Here is a 27,757-nt window from a genome sequence, read left to right as displayed (position 1 = left end):
AAAAAAAAAAAAAAAAAAAAAAAAAATCCTTTAATATATATATATATATATATATATAAGTTATTATATAATAACTTATAATATATTTATTATTTATAAAATATTACGTTCTTCTACCTCTAAAGCTTTTGCTCGTATTTGCGTATATGTATATATATATATATGTGTGTACGTACGTATTCATATATCTATATATATATATATAAATAAATAAATAAATAGAGGAACAAATGTTTTAGTGGAATTTGGGTTAAGTTTCAATTCAAATTCTTAGCTATTTCCTTTAGTTTTCTAGAATGCTTCCTATTTCCACCAATTAGGCCATTTTATTCTAACTTTTATATAATTTTGGTCTTTTTTTTTTTTATTATTTTATTTTTGTCATAGGTTCATGCATCTATTTCTTCATTTTTATATATTTATTTTCTTTTCTCTTAATTTTTTTTAAATATAAAAAAAAAATTGTGTGTTTTCTTCTTTTTAAAATTCAACCCACGTAATTTTTTTTTTCATTTTTAGTAAATAATATATATTTTAATAAGTTGAATTGTGTTTAAATGGACGAAAATGATGGTATATAAAACTGTAAAATTGGACGTAGTTTAATTAATTACCATAGTAATTTTTTTTTTTACTTTTTACCTAAATTATTTTATTTTCCCTTTAATTAAATATAAAGCACGAATATCCAAAGAAATTCAATGGAGACCAACGACTTCAAATATTTTGAAGATTATAATCTTATAATAATCAAACTTCAAGGTTTTTCATAAAAATAATGATTATTTATTTATTATTATTCTAATATTCACGTGCATAACTCCAATGTCACGTGCCACCAACTTCCTATATAAACGACTCTTCATCCTCTTCATTTCCCAACTCACACCGAACTTTCAAATCCTCAATGTCTCCAATTCTCTCCAAAATCGCCATTGTCGGCGCCGGAGTTAGCGGCGTCGCTGCCGCCAAGCAGCTGGCCCACCATCGGCCAGTCGTTTTTGAGTCGTCTGATTGCATCGGCGGCGTTTGGAAGCACTGTTCTTACGCTTCAACTAAGCTTCAATCGCTTCGTTCCGATTACGAATTCGCCGATTTTCCTTGGCCGGATAGGGACAACATCAATTTCCCTACCCATCTCGAGATTCTCGAGTACTTGAATTCTTACGTTCGTCATTTCGATCTCCTCCGTTTCATTCGATTCAATTCCAAAGTCGTCGCTATTCGATTCATCGGCAGCGACACCCTCAATGGAAACCCCGACGAATTTGGACCGATGCTCCCAGGTCATCCCGTATGGGAAATCTCAGTTCTCGATACTCTGTCTAATACAATTCAGGTTAGTTTAACTGAATTACAGTTTACTATATAATCTTTTATTATAGACAAATATTTAAATGGGGTGGGGTGCAGTTATACGAGGTGGAGATGGTGGTGATGTGCATGGGGAAGTACGGGGACGTGCCGATGGTGCCGGAGTTTCCGAGCGGGAAGGGGCCGGAGGTATTCGCCGGGAAGGTGATGCATTCACTGGATTATTGCAAGCTTGGGAAGGGAGAGGCAGGTGAGGTGGTTAAGGGTAAGAGGGTTGCAGTGATTGGGTACAAGAAGTCAGCCATTGATTTGGCTGTGGAATGTGCGGAGGCTAATGAAGGTGAAGAAGGGAAGGCATGCACGATGGTGGTGAGAGGGTTGCATTGGACGGTGCCCCATTATTGGGTTTGGGGTTTGCCATTCTTCATGTTCTTCTCCACAAGGTCTTCTCAGTTCCTCCATGAAAGACCCAACCAGAGCTTCCTCAAGTCTCTTATGTGCCTCTTCTTGTCTCCCATGGTAAAATTTACTTGTGTCTTTCTTTCTTTCTTTCTTTCTGTGTTCGTGGATTGTGTTGGGTCGGGATGAGACGTCTTTTTGACCTAACCCATTTATGTGTTCGTGGGGATTGTGTTGTGTTGGGATGAGACGTTTTTTTGACCTAACCCAGTTAATATTCGAGTCGGGAATTTTACTCCTCTCTTTCTTTATTGTGTTCGTGGGGATTGTGTTGTGTTGGGATGAGGCGTCTTTTTCACCTAACTCAGTTATATTTAAGTTGGTAATTTTACTCCTCTATTTCATTCATGAATGGTGTTGTGTCGGAATGAGACATTTTTCGACCTGACCCAGTTATATTCGAATTGGTAATTTTATTCCTCTCTTTCTTCTTGTGTTTGTGGGGATCGTGTTGGGTCGAGATGAGACATCCTCTTGACCTAACCCAATAATATTCGAGGTAGGCATCTTTTTTTACCTAATTTAGTTATATTCGAATTGAGAATTTTACTTCTCTTTTTTTGTGTTCATGGATTGTGTTGTGTCGGGATGAGACATTTTTTTTACCTAAACCAGTTATATTTGAGTTCATAATTGAAGTGGATTGAACTAGTTTGAGATGTTATGTCATTTATACAAATTTTTGTGTTTAATAAAAATAAGAGCGTTAGTAAAATATTTATTTATTTATTTTCAAAATATATTTTGAAAATTTTCCTTTTAGTTAGAAAATAAATAATAAAAATAATTATGAAATTAAATAATATATACGATTGTATTGAGACAAAAATGTTTTATTTTTATTTTTATTTTTTACATTTTTTATATTTTTTATGGACAGAGGCATACAGTTTCAAAATTCATAGAATCATATCTGACGTGGAAATTCCCTCTAAAAAAGTATGGGTTGAAGCCGGATCATCCATTTATTGAGGACTACGCCTCCTGCCAGATGGCTATCATGCCGGAAAACTTTTTCCGGGAGGCCGACGACGGCAAAATCATCATAAAACGAGCCTCCAAGTGGTGGTTTTGGAACGGCGGCATTGAGTTCGACGATGGCTCCCGGTCGGAGTTCGACGTCGTCATTATGGCCACCGGCTTCGACGGGAAGAAAAAGCTCACCGACGTTTTTCCTATGCCCTTTCGCACCTTTCTTCAGTATCCTTCCGGCATGATGCCCTTGTATCGGTGAGTTGCGGTCGAGTTGACCCAACAAATATATATATATATATATATATATATATATATATATAGTGGAGAAAATTAATTATGAATTTATATTTGCATGGGCAGGGGCACGATCAATCCAATGATACCGAACATGGCGTTTGTGGGGTATTTGGAGAGCGTGGCGAACTTGCACACGTCGGAGCTACGGAGCATATGGCTGGCCCGACTGGTGGACGAGAAGTTCAAGCTGCCGGAGACGTGCAAAATGGTGGAGGAAATAAAGAAAGAAATGGAGGTGATGAAGAGGACGACAAGGTTCTATAAAAGGCATTGCATTTCAACTTACAGCATCAATCACAGTGATCAGATCTGTGAGGAGATGGGTTGGAACCCATGGAGGAAGAACACTTGGTTCTCTGAAGCTTTCTCTGCTTATGGCAGTCAAGACTACAACGCCACCAACACCAATTGACCTATCTTATACACACTGTTAAGGATATTTAGTAATAAATTATAGTTTACCATATATATTATATTTGATATTTTATTATAAGGCAAATATCTAACATTTGCCTTATTACTATAGGTATCTTTCCATTTATTGTTATTTCCATTTATTACTATTTCCATATCCTTGTAATTTATTTGATTATAAATAAGATAACTTTCACACCATTTAGGTGTGGTGGATTCAGCAAACATTCACATGGTATCAGAGCCATTTTGGTTTAGCAACCCGGATTCTTTCTTTTCAATGGCTTTTGAAATCTTCTACTGTTCTTCTCCACCACCACTGTTGGCTTTGACGCCGCAGGGGCAGTCGTCATGGCTGCCACATGCAGGGCCGATTGATTATTCTTCGGCTCCACCCTTTTGACCTCCAAATCATCCTTCACCATACTCTGTACATACAACCTCACCTTTTCCAAACATAGCCTCTTTCATTTTCTTCCCAATTTTCCCTTCATCCTTCATCCTTCATCCTTCATCCTTCACAAAAACCCTAATCTTAGGATCTTCATCAGCATTCCTTTTTGAAAATATACAGAATCTCAATAAGCCCATCGACCTTCTGCAGAGATTTACCTTTGGAATCTGGGCGCCGCACTGGCATCTTCGCCAACCAAGTTGCCGCCGCCCTTCTCGCCAAAATTGGCTCCTTCGCCCCAATGTGGCGACTCTTCCGGCTTCAACATTGTCTTTGTCCCTTGCTCTAGGTTTCCCCTGCTACTTCTTGGGGTTAGACATATTCTCACCGAAGCCAAGGCAGCATCGCCGCTGAGCGGCGACCTCTCTGCAGTTTTCGATGGCCAAGAAAGTGTTTCTCTACGCCTCCTCTGAACCAGGTTGTTAACATCTTCACGAAAAGTGTTTCTCAACCTCTTTGAATTTTTCAGATTCAAGCTTCACGTTCGTTTAAATCCGACGCTTAGCTTGCGGTGGGGTGTTAAGGATATTTAGTAATAAATTATAGTTTACCATATATATTATATTTGATATTTTATTATAAGGCAAATATCTAACATTTGCCTTATTACTATAGGTATCTTTCCATTTATTGTTATTTCCATTTATTACTATTTCCATATTCTTGTAATTTATTTGATTATAAATAAGATAACTTTCACACCATTTAGGTGTGGTGGATTCAGCAAACATTCACACACACACATACATACGCTAAATGTATGTTCTACACCTTGTTTTGGGTCTTTTTTTCAATAAAATTTTTATTGTTTTTAAGAGATCCTCGTCTGTCCCTTCCTAGTAGACATGTTTTAAAACTGTGAGCCTAATGGCAATATATATATATATATATATATATTATTTTATACATGATACGAATCAAATAATTTATAACAATTATAAAATGAATTTTATCAATAATATTAACAAGATAAAATCATGGATGTTATAAGTTTGCAAATACAAATACTAAAATAATTATTGAATAATAATATTTATCAAGCTTAAGGATATAAGTCCCAACATTAGTACTAAGAAAGAAATGAGCTACATCTAAATTAAACTTGGAGATGGAAGTTAGCTCATGAGTTTATTATTCTAGGTAGGAATAAGTTGGCTCTTCTCGTGTTCGTGCTCCTCTCATGAGAGGGATGAGATTATCTTGCTTTTAGCACAATGAGAGGTCTACACATCGGGCTATTAATTAGTTCAGTGGTAAAGTACATCCTTGATAATTGCATTGTTGTGCCTAGATAGCTATGTAGATAGTTCTACTCATTAAACCTAACCTTGAAGCGTGCACCATTCAAGGCATGTTAGCAAGGCAAACTCCTCCTATTTAAACCATGGTTTGAAACTAAACTTCTCCTTGGGAGGATAGATCGTCGATTCAAGTAAGATCTAAATGTAGATTCAACTTTCTATTTACTAGTGAGATCAAAGTCACACATCCCTTATTAGTAGTATATAGACAACTATCTCTCAAACACATGACCTTGCCCAAGGCGACAAAGCACGGTGGTGGACGACTGTGTGGAGAAGATTGGGGACTCCTTAGAGGAGCTCAGCAACACTCTATGCATCCTCCGACATCTCTACGGCAGCAACCGACAGTGGTTATGGCTGCAGATGGGCAATGCCCAACGTGGGTCAGTGCCGCCTTGACCAACGAAGACACATGTCTCGATGGGTTTAAGGAAGTCGACGGGGACGTGCAATTGGGCGCTCCTTGAGCTTGGTGGCGGCGGTGATAGGGGACAGGTTTAGAAAAAATACTTTTCACTAAATTGAACATTGGTTCGGTCTAATTTAAAAAAAAAAAAAAAAAAAAAAAAAACCGAATGGCTCGGTTCTTGGTTGGACTGAAACCCGGCTTTTGCAAAACCATCGGCAAGGCTCGGCTAAGGTCATCGGCGCCATAGTTCCAATCAGAAGGTCTTGTGATATTTGCTTGATCTTTTTCGTAACATTTTAGTTCCAATCAGGAGATTAAGCTCTCCTTCAAAACGGAGGCAAATAAATCAAAATCATTTAGCCTCCAAAATGTTATATAATGCATATGATTAGGACAATTAAAGTGTATCTCCATGGAAAATATAGCAGAGCAAAACGGCTTGTTTATCAACGCTGTAGAAGCTACTAAATTCCTCAAAATCAACATAGTACTACACAACTGTTCAGAAAATGTTATAATGTTTACCAGGCGATCTTTGGCCTAAGTTCTGCTCGATCACAAGTGATTGGACGGCCAACCAATTTGTGTTGCTGTATGTCTTGCGGAACAATCATTGGACCACGGTGAATAACCCACAACAGTCAGCAACTGCAAAATAACAGAGTTTAGACAGTATACGAACTTCGAGTAAGGCGGGAAAAAAAGGAAGAATTTTGAACTTGTTTAAGTGTCATATTGAATCTGTCAAGTTTGAACACTGTCTATCACGATATTTTCTTCTATATACACGAGTGTCCAGACCAGCTAGCGCATACTTTGTCGAGATTTGTCGAGATAACTAGTATGAGAGAAAAAAAACTGAAGTACCTTGTAAGCATTAAGCTGAACAACTCCCGTTTCAGTTTTTCATGTTTCATTTGTACGGGGCAAATAGGATGGACGAATTATGGCCGCCAAACCCAAAGGAGTTGGACAGTGCGACCTTGATTTCCAATCTTTCTTTCTTTGGGCCCACGAGTACATTTGTGTCCTGTAGTAATTTGTTGCCATGGAGTATGTAAGGACCAAAAGAGTTCGATCATTTTCCATAATCGTGTAATAGATTGATCTGAACAAGCAACATACCACGCCCACATCTGGGTTTTCTAAGTTAATATTTGGATGGATCCATCCTGTTCTTATGGCCTGTACCATGAAGTAATCTCACATCAGCAACGTCACCATGATTGGTGAAGTGAAAAATGTAATTGACACAACATATTTATTACTCGTGCCGAGGTAACATCATATATAAAAATCGGGAATGCATATCATGAATGAAATTTTCAACAGCCTTGTTCATGATATGGATAATCTGGCACATGAAGAAACTAAATTTGAGAAGTTTCCATCATTCAATTTTAATTATCACGTTTGATAAATCTCACCTGTATGGTGGCAACAGCCTCAACAGCACCTGCCGCCCCTAGTAGGTGACCAACCATAGACTTTGTGGAGTTCACTCTTAACTGCAAAATCATTGATATGTCGAGCATGCGGTCACCTTTACGTTAGACAGAAGTAAAAACTGTAATTGCATGGTTAATTACCTCACGGTTCTTGTCAAAACAATGTACGAGAGCTTGATATTCTTTAATGTCTTCACCTGGTGAAGATGCTGCATGTGCATTTACGTAATTCACATCTTCCTTGGATACTCCAGACTGAGCTAATGCCTTCTCAATGCAGAGAAAAATACCGGCCCCTGTTTAAGATGACATATTGAGCATAATACAAGCTTTAGCCAGTGAATCTGTGATGTAGCCTTTAGTTGAAAAAATTATGGCGATATACTCATGGCATTGATTCCGAACTATCTGTAAAGATGTTACATCACACAGAAATTGATACATATTCAAGAAGACATTATTCAAATCATGGTTTTGTAAGACGGTGGTTGGTTTTCTCCAAAGAAAATATTTGAGATGGCAGCAACAGTATAAATGCAGTGTGTTAAAATGGAGTTCTAGTTCCACAAGCAAAGGAAACCTAACATAAAGAGAAGTAAAGACTCGATTAACTCCACCCACGTCTAGATAAGAAACATCTACGAATGATCTGAAGTTGAGATCATTAGGGAAAGAATGAAACCTGTTTTTTATGCCAAACAAAATTACATCAGAACAAGTAAAGACGTCAGTCAGATGTACTACAATTGAAGAGTACAACTCTAGGTAAAAATAGTACAAATTTTTGGGGAACATTGGAAGCTGCCTTCACTGTGCCAAGGACAAGAATGGGAGGAAGTACAGGAGAGGAATGGAAGGGGCTGAATGATCTCCAATGGTCCAATACCTTAGAAAATTCAAACGGCTTCATTGAGGAGATGAGAAATCAGAGGGACAAAATAAGGTGTGAAATTCTAGAAGTGATCCACAAGGAGGGCTCGTTACGAGGTCAAAATCCAGGCACTAACGGTAATTGGAAAGTGAAGAAAATACCTCTCCACTATATGACATCATCTGGATAAATCAAAAAAAAAAGAATCCAATTCTGAACTGCAGGTTTCAAATAGTAATTCCCTTGGCAAACAGGTATACACTTTGAAATTTTGAAATATTTCGGTTAACGATAACGTCCAACACGGCTCACTGCAAAATCACACGTTCTTCCTTTTGTCTAGCATTCCCGAAGTTAAAATTCCAACAAACTCTATCATTAGACGTGAGCTGATCAGAGTCTTAGGAATTGACCAGCAAAGATGCCTTCCAAAATCCTCAACTGCCGTTCACCACATGAGTTGAATTACTAAAGACGAAATCCTTCAGCTTGGCTATATAAGATCACGGGCTTTTAATACTAGCGTTAAGCGCAAACACCAATGGACCAACCTACTCATCCTTCCATACCACTACTGCTTTCCCTCTCTGTCAACTTGCTAACGGCGAATCATTTTTCTACCCTGAACAACCACCTGTCTGGATTTTCCCCACTGAAGATGGACATTTCCAAACATTCAACAAAGTGGTTCTCTATCAAACCTTTTAGTTCCTTCTATTTCTTTCTTCCCTCCTAAAGAATCGATGATGTAGCTTCCATCACACTCTTTTTCCTCCACTTCTATACAATGTTACTAATCAACTATGATGTCCTCCTAATCCCTCCAACTTTCTCCATCACTCTCCCTGAGTTCGTCTCCATGAATTGTTGGATCTCCTCCCTCGTTTGACTCAACCCTGCCTATAACACATTTTATACACCTATAATCTTCTCCATAATGACAAAGCCTCAAATAGACTTCCCAATTTCTTATTAGCTACCGTTCTCTAGTGATCCAGCTCCAACACCACTTTGATATCATGGTGGAATTATCATTAAGAAGAAAACAAATAACCAGAAAAGGACACATAGAAATGTACTAGACAGCTCCTCTATCTCTTCACCTTCCTGCTCAACTTCGGAAGTTTCCCTAACTTAGACCCTCCCCCCTTCTCCCATCCAAATCCAGCATTTTATACAAAATTCTGGTTTCAAGAATTAAGAGACAGCGAGTACAAGGAGGGTTTAATAATCTCTTTATAAGGATTCCTGATAAAAATATCCCTTTCAAACATTTATGCCCAAAGCAAGGAAGAGAAAATACAGAGATATCCATAGAGGAAGCCAACCAATCCTATTAAAGATCATCTTACAGACCCAGTAGATCAAAACTGAGACCAGGAGAGACAGAAACTGATGAAGACACCCCAAGAAGCAAAAAAAAAAAAAAAACAAAGAAAAGAAAAATGCTAGTCACTAATTTGCAAGATAAACAGCTAATCTTTAGAACCTCAAGGTGTCCACACTACTGAACTGTAGCAATTTCCACCATCGCAAGCAACCTATCTGCACCATCTTGCAGGTAGCTATCCTTGGCTATATGCCCTGTTCTCCCTGCACTTAAAGCAAGCACCACCACTGCCAACACCATGTAACTCCCGTGCTCACCTCTATGTGACTACATCGGTCAATGCCACCACCACCACATCTTTCTCTTCCACCACCTCCTCCTCTTGTTACTTCCACCTTCATACCTACCTCTCTTCTACTGCCTTGACCCTTGCCTCCTTGGCTGCCTAGCACAGATCACTTGCCCAGACCAATGACATCAACAGCCTTAGAACAACCATCACATTTTGCCTCAATCACAAGTTCCACATCTTGTTGAACCCCAGGATTGCAAAATGCTTCTACTCTGATGGAAGATTGGTGGGCAAAAAGATCCACGACTCTTGGCTCAAATAAGGCAGTAGAATAGTCATATTCTCTATTGCTCACTGGACCACCTTGCATTCTCACTCACCCTCAATTCCCGATCTCTAGCCACTCAACAATGACAAGACCCTAAGACTTCTCTCTTTACTCAGTCTTAATAGCTCGAGAAAGGCTTGTGCTTTTCAAAATTATCTCGATATTTGATCTCAGGAAATTGGCAAGTGAGCTTAAAAGAACAATTTAGTGACTTACAAACTCTATTGAACCACAACTAGTTCCACTAGAAGTAGTTTGTTACAATTCTGCACATTTCTAAACTCAGTAGTTCCTTCGGGAAGAACACATTCACCATAACAATCACAACTATGTAATATAAAGAAGATTGTATTATCCATCAGTTGAGAAACGGTGTTGGAAAGATCTATATCATTCCTATTTCATGTAAAACCTTATACTGCAAAATACAGGACGCATGCATTACAAAACCTTTATGACCTTCGAACAGTACATATTTCTGATTTTTAAATGTAAAATCTGAGGGACCTCTGGGAGAGGAGAAAAGGAATCGGTGACTTGATTAAAAACTAAACAGTTGAAAGATTAAACAATGAAGAGTAACATCAGTATTGACATTAAGTTGTATAATGTCTTATATTGAAAAATACTTGGATCATTCCAGTAATATTTTCGACAATATTTATGACATGTAGGAGTGGGGATTTAACCTATGCTCATGTTGGCATAGCATTCTCATGATATTATTTTTGTAGAAGAATAGAATTTGAAAATCTAATCATGAAATTACAATTAAAAACATTTATTAATTTATTTATCCAAAACTCATGATTTTAAGAGCAATGAGATGCCAGAGAATCAAGGATGCCTAAGCATCCTTTGAAATCCGTTCTTGAACTTTTCACATAGGTCACTGAACTTTTAATTTTGAATCCAATAGGTACCCAACATATTTAACACTTATTAACATTGAGGAATCTACAAGACATAAAATTGTTTGATAGGACATTGTACTTTTGATTTTGTGTCCAATACATTTGTGAATTTTAAGAAGTATTTAATAGGTCAAGGAACTATTAGATACAAAACTGAAAATCCCACGACTTATCAGATAAAATCAAAAGTGTATGAAATTACTAGGCATTTTAAGATCTATTAGACAAAAAATTGAAAATTCATGAACCAAACATTTTTTTTAAGTTTACAGTCAAACATGGAAGTTCAGGACTGAACTTTAAATTCAATCAATTTATAAAAGAATAAAAACTTTCCAAGACCTGTGAGCAGTCTCTGCAACTATTTTATATATACCCTCCCAAACACAGGTTCAGCTTCGAGTTCGAGAGGAATAACAGAAAATCCTTTGCGAGAAGTAAAAATGACACAATTACTCTAAAGTAACTCTCTAGTCCAATAATAAAATAAATAATCTGATAACTCTGAGGAAATGTGGTACAGGAATTTCTTACAAAACCAAAATTTAGTTTAAATATTATACACTGTATCCAATATAACCAATGACTCAAAGGTCACCGTAGTCATTATGTTAGAAGGAAAGAAGATATATCTTTTAAACATATTTTTGTTTCTCTTTGCTACTGAAGTAAAGATTTAAATATTCTAGTAGAAAAATGCTTATTCTTCTCTGATAACTATGTATATATATCCCCATGCTTATAATATTTTAATAGTGTAAATATTTATGATTTTGAATTCATATTGATTTTAATCAATAATGGAGATAAGTAATCTACTTTAAAATTAAAGCCATGAAATAATTGATTTAAACATTAGCTCATTATTAAAGAATACCTCGCATCTCCTGCCATATCATAGGAAAGTGTACCAATCAGGAAAAATAATCAAGATCCTTTAACATGGTGCTATTCCATAATTTAAAATAGTAATGATAGTCAATTAATTACTCGGTTAATGATAGAGGATTACCATCAGGGTGTGGTTCGATCACGTGATAAGCATCACAAGTGAAACTTCCACCAAGAAATTCTGCATAGATTTGGGCACCTCGTTGCTGCCATTATGAAATCAGGAAATAGCAAATTATCTAAGATATTTTACAACAAATAGATGCATACAGTTCAGCAAGATTATGAAACATTATGAAAAAGATAACGTTGGAAAATATAATATGGGGCAAAGATGAGAAATGCGGCAAAGCCTTGGGCAAAAGGATGATCCACCGTAACAGGAGATGTTGCTCTTTATAGGACTAGTGGCTAAGGAGAAAAAAAACACTTGAAATGGTAGTTAAAAATAAATACACTAACCATACCTTAGCGTGTTCTAATTCTTCTAGAAGCAAAACTCCAGCTCCCTCCCCCATAACAAATCCGTCACGATTCTATATAAAAAAAAATGTTAAGCATCAAAATCGGAATAGCAAGGTACACCACAACAACAAACAGAAATTATTATATTTTCCTATCAAGAAAAATTGAATCCAGAAATTATTGTTATTGTTATTATTATTATTATTTATTTATTTTGTAAAAGAATCCTGTAATGATTTATCCACCGCTTTGCAAGATTTAAGTTTTTTAGATAAGAACACCCAGGTTTAAGACATTCCGTCTTCAAGGATGATGCGTTTATTTATTCATGACCACAGTTTTTGTGTACTGAAAAACTAAAATTTGCACATTCAGTAAAGTAAACAAAAAATGAAGCTGACGTTACAATATCCCAAGGCCGTGAAGCTTTGGTAGGATCACTGTTCCTTTGTGAAAGCGTATTGCAAGCAACAAAACCTCCCAAACCTAGAAACAGTAAAAGAAAACAGATTCACTCCAAATATTTCAAGCAGAAAGAACTAAAATTTTATTAACATAATAAATAGAAGAAATACCAATGGGTATGATTGCTGAATCTGAACCTCCGCAGAGCATTACATCCTGCACATAAAAATCAGAAACTATATAGTAACAATTTTAACATTTAAATTGCTACTTTTCTATATTACTTTTTTTAAAAATAAACTAAGCTGGTGCCTCCAATTAAACTCCATAAAAAAGTATATTTATCCGAATATTATTCTTACATGAAACAAGAATAAGGTAAAGCACATGGAATACTTCAGTTGATTTGAGAATTGATGTCAAGAAAACATAGGATTCGTTTAGTACTAATATGAAACACTTTTCGCTAGCACTTCTGGGAGAAGAAAACACTGAAGTACTCGTTTGCTTATAGATGTTAAACCACTTATTTGCTTTACTTATGTGCTGACTAAGGGCTAAAAGTCTATACGTAGAGACAGTTAGGGAAAAACAAACAAGAGGTTTCTAGTGTGTAGCTAGAGAAAGGGAGGGAAGACAGGAAAAGGATATGCTGTGAATTTGTGGGACTAGAGTGTCTACTTTAGAATCTAGTAGAGTTTCGAAGCCTCTTGAGTGCCCAGTACTTTGTAATCCCCATATTTTCCAAAATATTCTGTAGAAGTTTCTCTTCGGAGCCTATTAACTTGCTTCCTCCGAGGCACTTTCAAATGTTTTTGAAATGTTCAAACATACTAGTCAAACTTCACAAAAAAAAAAAAAAAAAAAGATGCACAATGAAAAGTAATTTTACTTGCCTTGGTAGGATATTGGAACTATGGCAACATACTAGTAGTCAAGTAAGTTGTACCCAGAGAAAGAGAAAAGGAGGAAACTACATCAATACACTCTTTAGTTTCTGAGCAAGGTATGACTTACAGCTTCGCCTCTAATTATGTGATTAGCTGCATTTAGTATACAAAAGTTGCTCGTCGCACAAGCAGTAGAAATTGAATAGTTTGGGCCCATCCATCCCTACATTTTCAGAATAATTATTTCACAACAATGTCAAAGAAATCAATAGCTCCAGTACCTTAATAGTTTTTTTTTTTTTTTTTTTTTTTTTTTTTTTTTTTTTTTTTTTTTTTTTTTTTTTTTTTTTTTTTTTTTTTTTTTTTTTTTTTTTTTTTTTTTTTTTTTTTTTTTTTTTTTTTTTTTTTTTTTTTTTTTTTTTTTTTTTTTTTTTTTTTTGTACTGTGTCCATAAAAAGGATCAACTGACCAGATCCATAGCTAGCATGGCAGAACCCATATTTGTCGTAGCAAATGGAACACAGAAAGGATTCATCTTCTTGTATGAAATTCGCAGTGCTTCAATTGCATCATTAAAGACCTATTCAAATGTGTTAATTGGAAGAAGTTCTGATAACAACAATAATAACGATGAATTAAATTAACACCAAAAAAAGTAAAGCTGTTTTTTTTTTCTGTCCCATATGAGTGAAGTCCTTAGCTATCCTGTAGGATATTTCAATAAAAATCTATAGAAGGATTAAGATACCAAAACTTACAGGTCACAGTTTTATAACAAGTAATATTTTTCCAACATAAAGACCATAGGTAAAATTACAGCTTGGTTACATATTTCCCTCCAAATCACTCCCCTGGCTTCAAGCAAAGATTAGGGATTACCTTCATGCCTCCCATTGCTGAACCAATCAGTACTCCACATTTAGTTTTATCCAACTCTTCCATAAGCTCTTTTGTAATTCCACCATCCTCCAGGGCTTTTTTGCCAGCAGTAAGCGCGTAAAGCATAAATTTATCCATTCTCCTAGAGAACTTTGGTGCGACCCATCCATCAGTGGAGAAAGTCTTAATCTCGCCAGCAATTCTCTGAAAAGAGAAGAATCAGAATTCAGACCAACAAATGAACAACAATGGTTTCAGAATTTGTTCGAGGGATGTATATTAACCGTGGGGAATTGGGAACAATCAAATGCCTCTATCTCACTAATTCCACTGACACCCTCAAGCAAATTGTTGTAGAAGACGTCAAGATCATGCCCCAAAGGCGTCACCACACCCATTCCAGTGACAACTACTCTTCTTTGTTTTGTATGGTGTTTCTTTTTGGTTCTCACATCTTCAGCTGGCTGAACAGCTATGGCGACAGTCTCACCTGGGATTTAAATAAAATGACAATACAATATTGGGGTTCAGTGTTCATTTCATTTTTTTCACAGAATATTCCACACATCCCTGTTTCTACTAAATAAAGTTTTTCAGGTCCAATGAAGTCAGAATCCTACAGGAAAAACAAATTCAAATTATAAACAGAACTTATACCAACTTTTTAGGACCATTGAAACCTCATAATTGCAGGACCAAGAAACAACAAGCTTCAGTACATTGGTGATAGATATACAAACTCCAGAATGAGGTAATAAAGTCCAGAATGAGGTAATGACCAAGATGAGCTTGACAAAACTATTTATGTTGAGGACAGAGAATATGTATACTGGTCACACAACCCAAGAGAATATAGGTTTTGGGTTTGAGACATGATTGAGGCAACTTAATTATATCGAAGTCAGGTTTGGGAGTGCAAACCAGAATGCTGTAAGCCAATTAAAGACAAGAGATTTGACAGAAACAAGGATTGTAAGGGGTAGGGAGAAAGATGGCATTGCATGACAGTGAGGAAAATGAAACGCTGCAAAAGACAACACTTCGTGTGACTCAAAAAAAAAAACAAAAAACAAAAAAAGAATTGATGTGAGAATGATGAGTTGGGTCAGAGACAAATAACAAAGGCTACAACCTTGCAACGTAATAAATGGATTCAGCAGCGGTGGAAACACATAAATGCAACTTAATTCAATAAAACCCGTTCTACCGATGAGGTTGAAAGGCAGAAAATAGAGATGAATCTGAATCGAGAGCCAAACAGATATAAAGAACTCAAGGAACACCAGATTCTTCCCAAGAAATTCCTAAATTAATCTTATTATCCCCTCCTTTAACAGTTCTTTTGAGAAATCGGCAGTAAAATTATGAAAACAAAAACTGAAGGTTCTAGTCAAGTATAGCGAAAAGCCGGAAGCAGCAAGCCAAACAAGCAGATTCGAATCAGTAGACAAAGAAGATACAAATTCCATAAACCATCAATGAAACGCCACAGAACAGGTGAAAAAAAAGATCGAAACAAAAACCCGCGAATGATAATAGAAAAACTCAATCACCTGAACGCAAAGCCCGATTCGCACGCCTATGCCGGCGGTTGGCGGGGAGAGTCTTAGGTCCAAAAAGTGAGGAGAAGCCATTGTTACCTAAGGAGGAGAAAGAAGAAAGAGAAAAGCCACTGTGACAGTAGTCATCGCAAGGCTCGAAAGCGAGGCAGGAGTTCATGAGGTCATGAATATTGAATCCACGGAAGGAAGAAATCAATCCAGCATTGAATTGAGAGCTAAAACTGCAACATTTGGACAGCGTCTTCCTCTTAGAGGTGGATGTCGATCTCTTGGAAGAATGACGGATGGGGGCATTGAAGGAATGGTCCTTGAAGCAACTAGCGGACATGCAAGCGGCTACAAGCCAAGTACAAAGAGGAGATGCAACAGCAAAAGCAGCCATGGAAGGATTGAAGAAGAAGAAGAAGCAGCAGCAGCAGCAGCAGAAGAAGAAGAAGAAGAGATAATTACAGAAGTGGTGGCGCAGTGAGTAAGAGATTGATTGAAGGTTGCATTTGATTTCTTCGTGGTTGCCTCAGATAGCGTTGAAAGTGATGAGAAGAAGACGCCAAGTATCGGCTTCCAGCAATCTGAGTCGTCTGAGGAAGAGAACGACAGGTGCTCTTCTCTGCAATCTCTCTCCCCTTCTCTCTCTTCCGCTTCGCTCTTTCTCTCTCTAAACAAATGAAATCAACAGGAAGAAGATGCGCTACACAAAATTATGAAGATCTGTGACCAGAAATATTTTTCATTTCTTTTCATTTTTTTTTTTTTTTTATTAATTTATTTTTATTATTTAGAAAGAAAATAAAAACAGAGATAATCCAATGAAATTAAAATGCTGGCCACGTGGTGGAGCGGAGCTTTTTTCAAATTTTGTCACATTTCAGGCGTTTTTAGATATATATATATATATATAATTTATTATTTAATATATCACGTATATATATATATATAATAATAATAATTTTTGAAATAGTATTAAAAATATAAAAAACATGAGACCAACCTACGTTAATATGGGTGTCGTGTTGTGTGATGTCCCACATTGGTTGGAGAGGAGAACAAACTACCATTTATAAGGGTGTGAAACCCCTCCCCTAGCGGATGCGTTTTGGTTGGGGAGGAAAACAAATCACCCTTTATAAGGGTGTGAAACCTTTCCTTAGCCTACCCATTTTGGTTGGTTGGAAGGAGAACAAACCACCATTTACAAGGGTGTGGAAACCTCCTTCCCCTAACAGACGCGTTTTACCCCTAGCAGACGCGTTTTAAAGCCTCGAGGGAAAGCCCAAAGAGGATAATATCTGGCGGTGACACGTTGTCTTAATTGGGAAAGCCCAAAGAGGATCTCCCACCATTTATAAGGGCGTGGAAACCTTCTCCTAGCAGACGCATTTTAAAGCCTTAAGGGAAAACCCAAAACAAAAACAATATCTGCTAGCGGTGGATAAGGGCCCAAATAAGATAATATCTGTTGGCGGTGGATATGGGCCGTTACACGTTGTCTTAGTTATTTATTTATTTATTTATTAATATCTTTACATAGCAAGTAATGTGAACAGAAATAGAAGGTTATTTATTATAAATCAAATGAATTTGGAAGAAAAATTGTAAAACACTTCTTTTATATTTCTAATTGATTAAAATATATTGATTATATGGTAGTGTAATTTTTAGTTAAAATAACCCTAATTTTTAAAAATTATTGGAAGGTTAATTATCGATACAAACTATGAGAATTATTAAAATCAAATTGTATCAACTAAATAAATATAATATAATTTTTATTTTATTTTATTTTTATTTAATATAGTTTTTATTACCAGGACCATTATTAATGTAAAACATTATCAAAATTTATTATTAAATGGTGCTGATTAATAATTAAGCAAAATTTAATCGTGCTTAAGTCATATTAATAATTGATTAGCTAATTGAATTTGGTAGTGTTTTGTTATAAAATCACATCAGTTCTCATATCTTAGTTAATTTAATTAATAAAAAAAATTAATAATATTTTTAATAAATGTCGTTGAATTAATTTAGGTAATTAAACAACATGACATGTTAATAATGAAAGTGAATAAATAATATTTCAAAAATATTTTATAATTATGATAGTTAATAATGAATTAAATCATCCAAATTAATTACAAGTATAATTAATTAATTATAGTTATTGGAAAAATAAGTCTTATACTCGGTTAATTTAAATAATTATAATTATATTTTGTACCCTAGTAATCTAAAAAAACTGGTCCTTAATCTATTGGTTAATTCTCAATTCAGTTCTTAATTTTGTGAAATTTAATATTTGCCCTTAATTAGTTTTAATTCTATTTAAATCTCAATTTTACTAAAAATGTAATAACATTATGAACTGAAAAAACCTTAAATTAATGTTTTATAGTTAAATTATTTGTACATTCCTAATACTCTTTATCTTTTATAAATGCTTCAAAAGCTATCGTCACGTTATTTTAGGTCATCACGACATCAACTTTTAATCCAACACTAACGAATTTTTACCCTAAACTCTCTCGTTTTTAATTAACATTATTTGTGGTGAAGAATTCGAATCTTGTACTTCCTAATTGAAGCTCGGTGCCGGCTTAGTAGCGCGTAAACAGAAGACGTAGCCTTTTTGGCCGGTTGTGGGCGAGGAGGGATTCGAACCCTTGACACCATGGTTCGTAGCCACGTGCTCTAATCCTCTGAGCTACAGGCCCCACCCCGTCTCCACTGGATCTGTTCCCAGGGGTACCCTAAAAAAAGGAACCTTTCCTCTCCCTAGCCATTTGCCATTTCAGGTTACGAAGATGTGAAAGATGTTCACGTAGGCGCAAAAGCCCCTTATGTAAGGGCCCAGATCCACCGCTAGCAGAGCTTTCCCTTTTGGACTTCCCCTTAAGACTTCAAACCGTGTCTAATAGGGGAAGGTTTCCACACTCTTATAAAATGTGATTTGTTCTCCTCCCCAACCAATGTGGGACATCACAATCCACCCCCCTTCGGGGCCTAGCGTCCTCGCTGGCACTCGTTCCTTTATCCAATCGACGTGGGATCGCCCCCAAATCCACCCCCCTTTAGGGCCCAGCGTCCTTACTGGCACACCGCCTCGTGTCTACCCCCCTTCGGGGAACAGCGAGAAGGCCGGCACATCGTCCGTTGACTGGCTCTGATACCATTGGTAACGGCCCAGATCCACCACTAGCAGATATTGTCGTCTTTGAGATTTCCCTTTCGGGCTTCCCCTCAAGGCTTTAAAACACGTCTGCTAGGGGAAGGTTTCCACACCCTTCTAAATGGTGATTTGTTCTCCTCCCCAACCAATGTGGGACATCACACCTTATTTCTCTCGTGTTTAATTAATATTATTTGTGGTAGAAATTTCGAACATCAGACTTCCTGATTGATGCTATATACTTTTGTCGAGATATGTTCGGGTTCACAAAACACTCTTATCTCGCTTGTTTTTAGTTAAATTTGGGGTATATATATACACACACACCCTTTATAGATTATTTTCAAATTTTTTATTTTTCTAAAAATATTTTAAAAAATAATAATTTTATAGTATTATATTTATCTTATTTTGATTATTGGCCAAGCATTTCCTATCCAATTGGGTGGGCCCGTCGGTCCACCAACTCCCACCGGCCGTGGCTTTCGCTCGCCTATTTACCTAAGTCCTTGCTATCATTTTACATGGTTGTGGTTCCTTTTTTATGACCTAATTCTATGTTCATAAATGTTTCTAATAAAGCTCGGGCTCGAGTATTTTGTATGGACGGTGGAGATATATTTTACGTAATCTATCAGCATATAAAAATTTGATTCATTAAATTATTTGGTGTATTTTCCAGTTCTATCAAATTTTTAGACGCGATTAATCGTCCGATTTGAATCATGTCAAGTTATTTAAAACACAGTGCATAGTTATTTCTTTCGTTGATAATTGTCTAGTTGAAATAGACCAGTATCTTTTTTATTTAACAAACTAATTTTAAATATTTATAAAAAAAAAGTCAAACATTTAAATTTACTTTTTATATTTAATAAATTTTTAAACTTTCAATTCTATTTTTAATACGTTTAGAAATTCATTGAGTCAGAGTCGAACTCGTGAGCCCATGGAGGAGCGTTTAGAACAAATCTTCAGCTTAGTGGGCTTTTCTATTTAAAGAAAAGCCCATTTATCAATGATCAAAAGGGTTCCTAGCCATTTCTAGGAGGTGTGGTCCCTATTCTTGGGGCATTCTTGAGCACACTTGAACCAAACCAGTCGTTCGTTCGAGAGCTGTACAGTCACATCAGTGATGGTTCTGATATATCAGTTCGTCTGTTTATCACTATATTTTGATTTGTGTTTTAATTACCGTGTTAGTTTGGTGTGATTTAATTTAAATTTTACCTGTTTTTTTATCTTTTATTTTATTTACTTTCGTCTTGTCTTTTTAATTACTGTTCGAAATTTGAAGCCTCCAAAATCGACCAGTGACAAATTTACTTTTCAGCTCACTTGAGACGTTGACCTATTTTAAAAAATAAAAAAATAATAATAAATACATATAAAACACGTGGCTATTATAATTTTTTATTCAAAAAAATTGTCCACGTGTTCCCTAGTACAAAAACCGGATGCCGGAAGTGCCGGCTCATTCGAGTCTATTTTTCCTATGGTCCGTGACTGTGTGCTTATTAACCACTGTTTAACATGATTTTTAGAATTTTTTTTATTTATATTTTTATTCAAAATGGGCTTGTAAGTTATGGAGACGTGCTGAACAAAGGTTCCATTGTTACTCAATCTTGTTCTAAATGACTTTCAATATTTTTTACTATTGGTTTCTCATGCATCTTTTATGAACTAACCATAACTCTTAATTTAGATCGTCAAATCGACTTCATCTTAAATAATATGAACTGGACCAAGCCATATACAGAATAACTACTAAGCTTTAGTCGAGACCTACGTGGGTTAGCCAAACATCGTCATTTAGGTTAGTCAATCTGGGTCGGTCACAATGGACTTTGACCTCTTCTTTCTCATGTTTTGTCTTCAAATCTCTAAGATTCTTTTCTTGACCAAAATTCATCCATTGACCAAAAAAATTAAATATTCTAATTTATCTAAAAAAATTAAATTAGTAAAAAAAAAAAACTTTAAATAAAAGATTTAAATACAAACTTTGGAAGAAAAAAAAACAGAGAAAATTCTTGGTTGAAATTTAATTATGACCAATATACCCATACCAACTTTTATTTAAAGCACGTGCCTTTTATTATTTTATGTCCATTGAACATTCTTTTCTTTTTCTTTTTCTTTTCTTTTAAAATTCATTTTAAATCCAACACGTGAGCTAATATACACTTGGCTTCTACATGTTAATAAAAAAAATTTCAATTATATAATATGATTCTAATACACACAATATATTTACTTTAAAAAAATAATTTTTTATTATTAAACTTTCAAAATATTTATATATTTATTTGTATTTAAAACTCGATTTTAATTATTGACCTACTCGAAGCGAGCGCTCAAACCGTTGCCCAAGCTTTCCAAACTAAGACGATGTTCGATGATGAAAGTTCTACATTGACTAATTTAGAGAATGATCATGTATTGATAATCAACGAATATACTCTCCATTGGTGTGAGGCTTTTTGAAGAAGCTAAAAGCAAAGCCATAAACAGCTTATGCTCAAAGTGGACAATGTCATCGTATTTGCGAAGAGTTGTGTTCGTCTAACAGACAATATCTTTTTAAAATAGAGATGTCTACGGGACAAGGTGAGGACGTGAAATTCTCCATTTATTTCCGTTCCCATCTTTACACGCCTTATTCAAATTTTCATTGAAACGAGAAATTTTCACTCCAATCCCAGTCGTTTAAGGATCCCGACCCTATAAATTAAACGGACATGAGTTAATTAGATAGTTAACTCGATTGGCACGGTACGGGAGAGATGATTTAAAGCACGTGTAAAATCAGAATCACGAACGGCCAAACCCCAAAGCTGATCCGCTGAACCCGCGTCATCCGTCTTGAAAGGTGTACCCACGCCCACGCGGTCTGCTGGTTTCCCTTCAACGCGCCTCCCCCTTCAGTCCAAGTCCGCACATTTCCTCCCTCTTTCTTCCCCATATTTATACCACTCCATTCAGCCGCAATATCCTCACTCATACCTCACACAATTCCGCCACCATTCCCCACCGCCGCCGCCGCCGCCACACACGCACACACCCACCACCTTCTTATATGGCCAAGCCCTCCTCCCCTCACAAATCCGCCGCCCACAACACGGATTCCCGCTACAAAGGCGTCCGCCGCCGGAAATGGGGCAAATTCGTCTCTGAAATTCGTCTCCCCAATAGCCGCGAACGGATCTGGTTAGGCTCCTATGATTCCGCCGAAAAGGCGGCGCGTGCTTTCGACGCCGCCCTTTTTTGTCTACGTGGCAGCTCCGCTCGCTTCAATTTCCCTAATAACCCACCGGATATTCCCGGTGCTACTCTGCTTTCCCGAGCGGAGATTCAAACCGTCGCCGCCCAATTCGCCAACTCCGACCCATCTCCCTCAACGGAATATTCCCAACCCATCGTCGATTCGCCGTCGCCGTCGGTAGCTTCGGAATTAACAACCGCCGTAACAGAGTGTGATGAAATATCGTCGTTTTTGGATTTTCACGCCAACATGGGATTGGGACCGGAGAATTACGGGTCGGAATTCGGGTCTTTTCTGCCCGAGTATAACCCGTTTCTAGATGAAATATTCAATTCTTCTACAGCTCCTTGTTTTGATTATGGAGATGAGAATTTTGACGCCATGACCACTCATCAGGATTCGTTTCTGTGGAATTTCTGAAGAACAAAACAGAGTTCTGAGGGTTTTTAGTTTCAGAACTTTGGGTTTTTGGCGGCTCCGACCTCTTAAAATTTAGTAGCTTTCCAGATGTTTCTTGTCGGAAGATTGATGGACCCAACATTTTTTAGCTCGGCCATTGATTCTTCTATCCACATTGTTCCAAATGTGTAAACAATTGTAGTGGTAAATGGTAATTATTGTTTGTAAAAAAAAAAAATTATGTTCTTTTTAGTAAAAAGGATTTGAATTATTGGTAAAAAAATGTGATTGGTACGTAAAATTAAAAGTTTAAGAACCGTTCGACACTTTTTATTGCCCCTGTAGTGAGCCGTGCAGATCAAAAGATGCCACCTGGGGAAGGTTTGAGGTTCTATACCAACTTAAGGGTCTTGAATTATAGACATGATCAACGTTGCTATAACCTGTGTGTATAGAGATCGTTTGGAAATGAACGCATGATGGGTCACCGTTGATGATCTATTAAGGCCCCGTAAATCCAAGGGGATAGTGTTGTTTGATAGTGGAGATTTTGAAGGCGATCTTATACCATATCGTCTTTCTGTTCATAAAACCTGGGCAAACTTGTTGTACCTATAAATGAATCATTAGAATTTCTCGTCTAAAACAGAGCGAGTTTTTTCACTATATAATGACTAAAACGAAAAACCGACAACGATAGAGTATTTGGGGCAGATCTAAACGAAAAAAATTCTTAGCTCACGTCATGAAGATCTATATGGAAAGATAGTTTTGTTGATCCATTCCTCTCGAGTACATCATATTTTTAATTGGTTTATTTCTATTGCATTTTTTATAATTTTAAAAAATAATTACTTTTCATAAAACTTTTGTAGAAAAATAGTTTTAATAAAAATTTATATTTTTTGGTTACAATTAAAAAAAAAAAAAAAGTGATTTTATAATCACAAATATTCTTTGTTATCCTATGCCTTAAAAGTGATTCTAATATTAAATTAAAATAAAGTGATTTTATAGTGATTCTTTAAATCACTTTTCAAATAATAATTTTTTAAAAAATGTTTAAAAAACTAATTGACCCAATTAAAGGATGTTGGGCCGAGGGCTTAATGGGCCGATCCAAAACTCAATTGGTCGGTGCTACAGGCCCAAGTTTATGGGTTAATCATCGGCTAAATTAATAAAAATATCATTAAATTTAATATTTTATTAAAAAATATCATTAAAATTTAGCTGGCAATGGACTAGTGATGGTCACGGTCGGGGACTCTACAAATGTTGGTTGATTCGAATGATAAATAATGGATTGGTGATGGTCATGGCCAACAACACAATAAAACGTGATGTTGTTGAGGTGAGTACGAACCAACGATACTATTGGTTTGCATCGTGATGGATGATGCTTTCTACTGCTTCACCACCATCAACAACTTTCAATACTCAACACATTTAAGCGTTCGAGTGCAAGTTTGTTTGGTGGAGAGACATCATTTTAAAAAAGAAAGTTTAGATTGAAAATAGAGACTAACGACCACGCTACCGATTAAACAAGTTTATAAACCTTCGAATAATTGACCAATTTACCTAATCCAACTCAACCATTGTGCAACTAATTTGAAAGTCCAAGGGTATATTTGTAATTTGCATAATTTATTGTGATTTTTTAATTAAGAGAATAATATTATATAAAAAATGAATAAAAAGGTTTGACTAATTGTGCATACATCAATGAGATCTTTTTCTCTCCCAAGATATTGGTAAACTTTATTTATTTATTTTAATTTCCTTCAATTATTTTTAATGGTTATAAAGCTATTTATGTATCTCTTTCACCCAATTTTATTAATTAAATTAATTTCTTCATGATTAAGACACCTCACTAATTCTTAATTTATGATAAAATTGTGGAGGAATTAATTGATTTATTTAATTAAGAAATATTATTTTCTTATTAATAAATTACTTTTATTAAAATAAAATAAAAAACGAGTACATGAATGAATCAAAACCACATTCAACGTCATATTCAAATAGGGTCAAGATCGTCATAAAGATTAAAGTAGAGAAAACGAAAGTAGCGAGGTGTCACGCGGGGGTTGGATAATGGAATTTTGGAAATTAGTAAGGGTAGAAGCGTAATTTCCATTGAATAAGGACACAACGGTAATTAGGAACCGGAGGGCTCCAGTTCCGACCTGTCGTTTTCGATGCCGAAGAATATGGGGCCTCCCTTTTAATAGCAGTGGGCTCTGGACGATGTGTCGCTTAGCCCATTCACAGTGGTCTGAGTAATCGCCTTCCATTATTGTCGTCGGGTTTGACGATGTGAGACGGTTCCACTACAGACGCTCCATTGAACAACACCTGTACTCACACCTCCGATTCGCGCCACGTGTCGCACATCCTGTTAAAACAAACCGAATCTCATTGTGGGTCCACCCTTTAAAATAAAAGGAAGTCATAATCATTGGACAATGACATCATGAAAATAATTGCCACCTTGAAAACTACTTTTTATTATTTTATTATTTATTATTAATTTGATTTTTCCATTTTTTATTCTTCAAATTTTAAGTAATTTTTATTTACTTCTAATTATTTTAATTTTAAAATATTAATTATTAGTTTATTATGAAATGCACATGTAATTTCAAGACCATAATATTCTATAAAATATTCCCAAATCAAATATGCTCTTAAAATAAAATAAAAATCACAACAAACCCAAAGTGCCCAATCTTCCAATACAATATTTGGATTTGGGACTATTATTTCCAATAAAATAAACGAACAAACTTTATTTATCTTATCTTCTTCTGATTCGACGTGGTTAAATAAACCATTTTAAAGAAGATATAGTTTGTAGTCGGTCTACACTGATACAGAGGTGTAAAATTGTAAGTTGTGCATGTGAGAGTGATCCTAAGGATATGATGATTAAGAAAATATTAAAAGAATTGAAAGTTACTGCTAATACCAACAAGATGCACTTTGTTTTTTTTTGGTAGGAAATCCACCGTTTATTCTTATGGATAATTTTATGTTTGGTGACCTGTAAATTTTCCTAATATGAACGAGAGTAAGACAAAATATGTTGGAAAGATTCAATAGTCTTCACTCTTAAAAGCTGGAGTAACATGACCATGTTGTAGGGAATTTTTTTATAGAATGTATGTGAGTGAGACAAAACATATTCTTATGACTCATATTAGTATCAGAGTTAGACACCAAATTATGTACAATGGTGTGGAAACCTCTCGCTAACGGATGCCTTTTATAAATGGTATCAGAGTTAGACACCAAGCTATGTGTAACGATCCAGATCCACCGATAGCAGATATTGTCCTCTTTGGGCTTTCCCTTTCGAGCTTCCCTTCAAGGCTTTAAAATGCGTCTACTAGGAGAAGGTTTCCATACCCTTATAAATGGTGGTTTGTTCTCCTCCCCAACCAATGTGGGACATCACAATAAGAGTGTGAACAACCGAAGGGGGGTGGTTGGGGGAGGAGAACAAACCACCATTTATGAGAGTGTGTAAACCTTCCCCTAGTAGACGCTTTTAAAGCCTTGAGGGGAAGCCCAAAGAAGACAATATCTGCAGACGGTGGATCTGGATCGTTACACTATGTGCCAGCTCAGCTACGGTTGGCCTGTATGTGAGGTGGATCTTCGTCGGAGAGGAGAACAAAACACGGGAAACTAATGATTAAAAAGAAAAAAGAAAAAAAAAACCAAATAATTGTAAAACCAAAACCAGGGGCAGCTCACCCACTCCCTTATTTTATGTCAAAAAAGCAACCTTTGATGCAATTATTAATTTCCTTTTTATTATTATTTTTTATTATAATTTTTTTTTCCATTTTAACTTTATTTGATGTCTTCCAGTTTTATAAGTACAATCCCCATTTCCCCTTCATCTCTCCACTCTCTGCTTCAGCTTTCCATTTCTCTCCCTCTCAATCATGTTGGCCAAAGGGCAACGTCCGGTCATCGGAAGGCTGTCGGAGCTCCTAGTCTCCCGCTGCCGACCCTCCTTCCTCGACGCCGGCGCTCCCAGCAGCCCCACTTCCCCTTTCGACCTCTCCCCTTCTCCCAGACCCAATCTCAAAAATTACACTGCCGGCGTCGGACTCGGCATCGTCGCCGCCCTCGACACTTCCACATCCGCCGTCCGTGGATCTGAAATTTTAGTCAAACACGCCGTCTTCAGCCCTAAATTGACCTCCCCCCGCCGCCCTGTTCCGATCCCTATCGGATTAGTCGGTGGATCGTTCTCACCGGAGGAAGACGACGAACTCGACAACGTGGAAGATGAGAATTACACTTACGTCACAACACGTGGACCTGTTGAATCATCCACACGCGTCTACTACAACGGCGGTCTAGTCGCTGGTGGGTGTTGCCGGAAACCCCCTCCGTCGTTGAAACCCGTCGATCAACCTCCGCCGCGTCGGACCCCCGATTTCCTCCGATCTTGCCACTCGTGTGGGAAAAATCTAGAGGGAAAAGACATATACATGTACAGGTAATTACAAAAAAAAAAACCCAAAACCTATTTTTCTAAACTTGATTGATTGTCGGATCGAAATTCTGATGGGTTATGACGAATTTTGCAGAGGGGAATCGGCGTTCTGTAGCCAGGAGTGCCGGTCGAGTCAAATAATGAAGGATGAGATCAAGGAACGGTGTCGGTCGGAAGCGAGATCACCGGCGGAGTCTCTGCCAAATTCGCCGTATAACAGAGGAATTTTCTCGACTGGGATTCTTGCGATTTAGGTAAATGAAGCAGAGGAAGAACAAGGCGGAAACCGCCATGGCAGAGTACATAGAAAACCTAGAACACGGCTACTAGTTTGGCTGATTCTTGTATAACAATTAAACAGAGAAACAGAGAATTTTGTTCGTAATATCAAATCTGAGAAGCTGATTTTATTAGAAGATCAAAGATTCTGTACGATAAAAAACAAGAACATAAAACCAAACTAAAATCTCCCTAACAAATCCTAAAAAAAAAAAAAAAAAA

At 36.4% G+C, this 27,757-nt stretch overlaps 5 protein-coding genes across 5 annotated transcripts in view; 3 read left to right on the top strand and 2 right to left on the bottom strand.

Moving 5' to 3' along the window:
• The first annotated feature begins 907 nt into the window (after window positions 1-907).
• On the top strand, window positions 908-3,457 carry LOC111434193 (probable flavin-containing monooxygenase 1). The gene is made up of 4 exons (XM_023071571.1): window positions 908-1,339; window positions 1,414-1,833; window positions 2,654-3,003; window positions 3,109-3,457. Exons 1-4 carry the CDS (start codon window positions 908-910, stop codon window positions 3,455-3,457), a joined length of 1,551 nt encoding a protein of 516 aa, XP_022927339.1.
• Window positions 3,458-5,951: 2,494 nt separating this feature from the next.
• LOC111439238 (3-oxoacyl-[acyl-carrier-protein] synthase II, chloroplastic-like) lies at window positions 5,952-16,583 on the bottom strand. The gene is made up of 14 exons (XM_023077019.1): window positions 15,893-16,583; window positions 14,624-14,829; window positions 14,340-14,543; window positions 13,930-14,040; window positions 13,588-13,683; window positions 12,741-12,786; window positions 12,572-12,651; window positions 12,168-12,236; window positions 11,822-11,906; window positions 7,216-7,370; window positions 7,054-7,134; window positions 6,752-6,811; window positions 6,494-6,656; window positions 5,952-6,274 (listed from the first exon to the last, which is right to left on the bottom strand). The coding sequence occupies exons 1-13, from the start codon at window positions 16,281-16,283 to the stop codon at window positions 6,540-6,542; spliced, it is 1,701 nt and encodes a 566-aa protein (XP_022932787.1). The 5' UTR covers window positions 16,284-16,583; the 3' UTR covers window positions 5,952-6,274; window positions 6,494-6,539.
• Window positions 16,584-22,067: 5,484 nt separating this feature from the next.
• LOC111434026 (ethylene-responsive transcription factor ERF017-like) lies at window positions 22,068-23,017 on the top strand. Its single transcript, XM_023071325.1, has one exon. The coding sequence runs from the start codon at window positions 22,150-22,152 to the stop codon at window positions 22,753-22,755; it is 606 nt and encodes a 201-aa protein (XP_022927093.1). The 5' UTR covers window positions 22,068-22,149; the 3' UTR covers window positions 22,756-23,017.
• Window positions 23,018-26,629: 3,612 nt separating this feature from the next.
• LOC111438247 lies at window positions 26,630-27,679 on the top strand. Its single transcript, XM_023076201.1, has 2 exons — window positions 26,630-27,259; window positions 27,351-27,679. Exons 1-2 carry the CDS (start codon window positions 26,697-26,699, stop codon window positions 27,508-27,510), a joined length of 723 nt encoding a protein of 240 aa, XP_022931969.1. The 5' UTR covers window positions 26,630-26,696; the 3' UTR covers window positions 27,511-27,679.
• The window catches only part of LOC111438233 (beta-galactosidase 7-like), a 19,426-nt gene continuing 19,307 nt past the window's right edge, over window positions 27,639-27,757 (bottom strand). The window contains exon 9 of the mRNA XM_023076200.1: window positions 27,639-27,757. The gene's annotated coding sequence lies outside the window, so the exon portion shown is untranslated.

Source organism: Cucurbita moschata, unplaced genomic scaffold (assembly GCF_002738365.1).
Source record: "Cucurbita moschata cultivar Rifu unplaced genomic scaffold, Cmos_1.0 Cmo_Scf00003, whole genome shotgun sequence".
NCBI classification, from domain to species: Eukaryota; Viridiplantae; Streptophyta; class Magnoliopsida; order Cucurbitales; family Cucurbitaceae; genus Cucurbita; species Cucurbita moschata.
The sequence above is the reverse complement of the archived record's forward strand: the minus strand, read 5'-3'. Positions and strand labels throughout refer to the sequence as shown.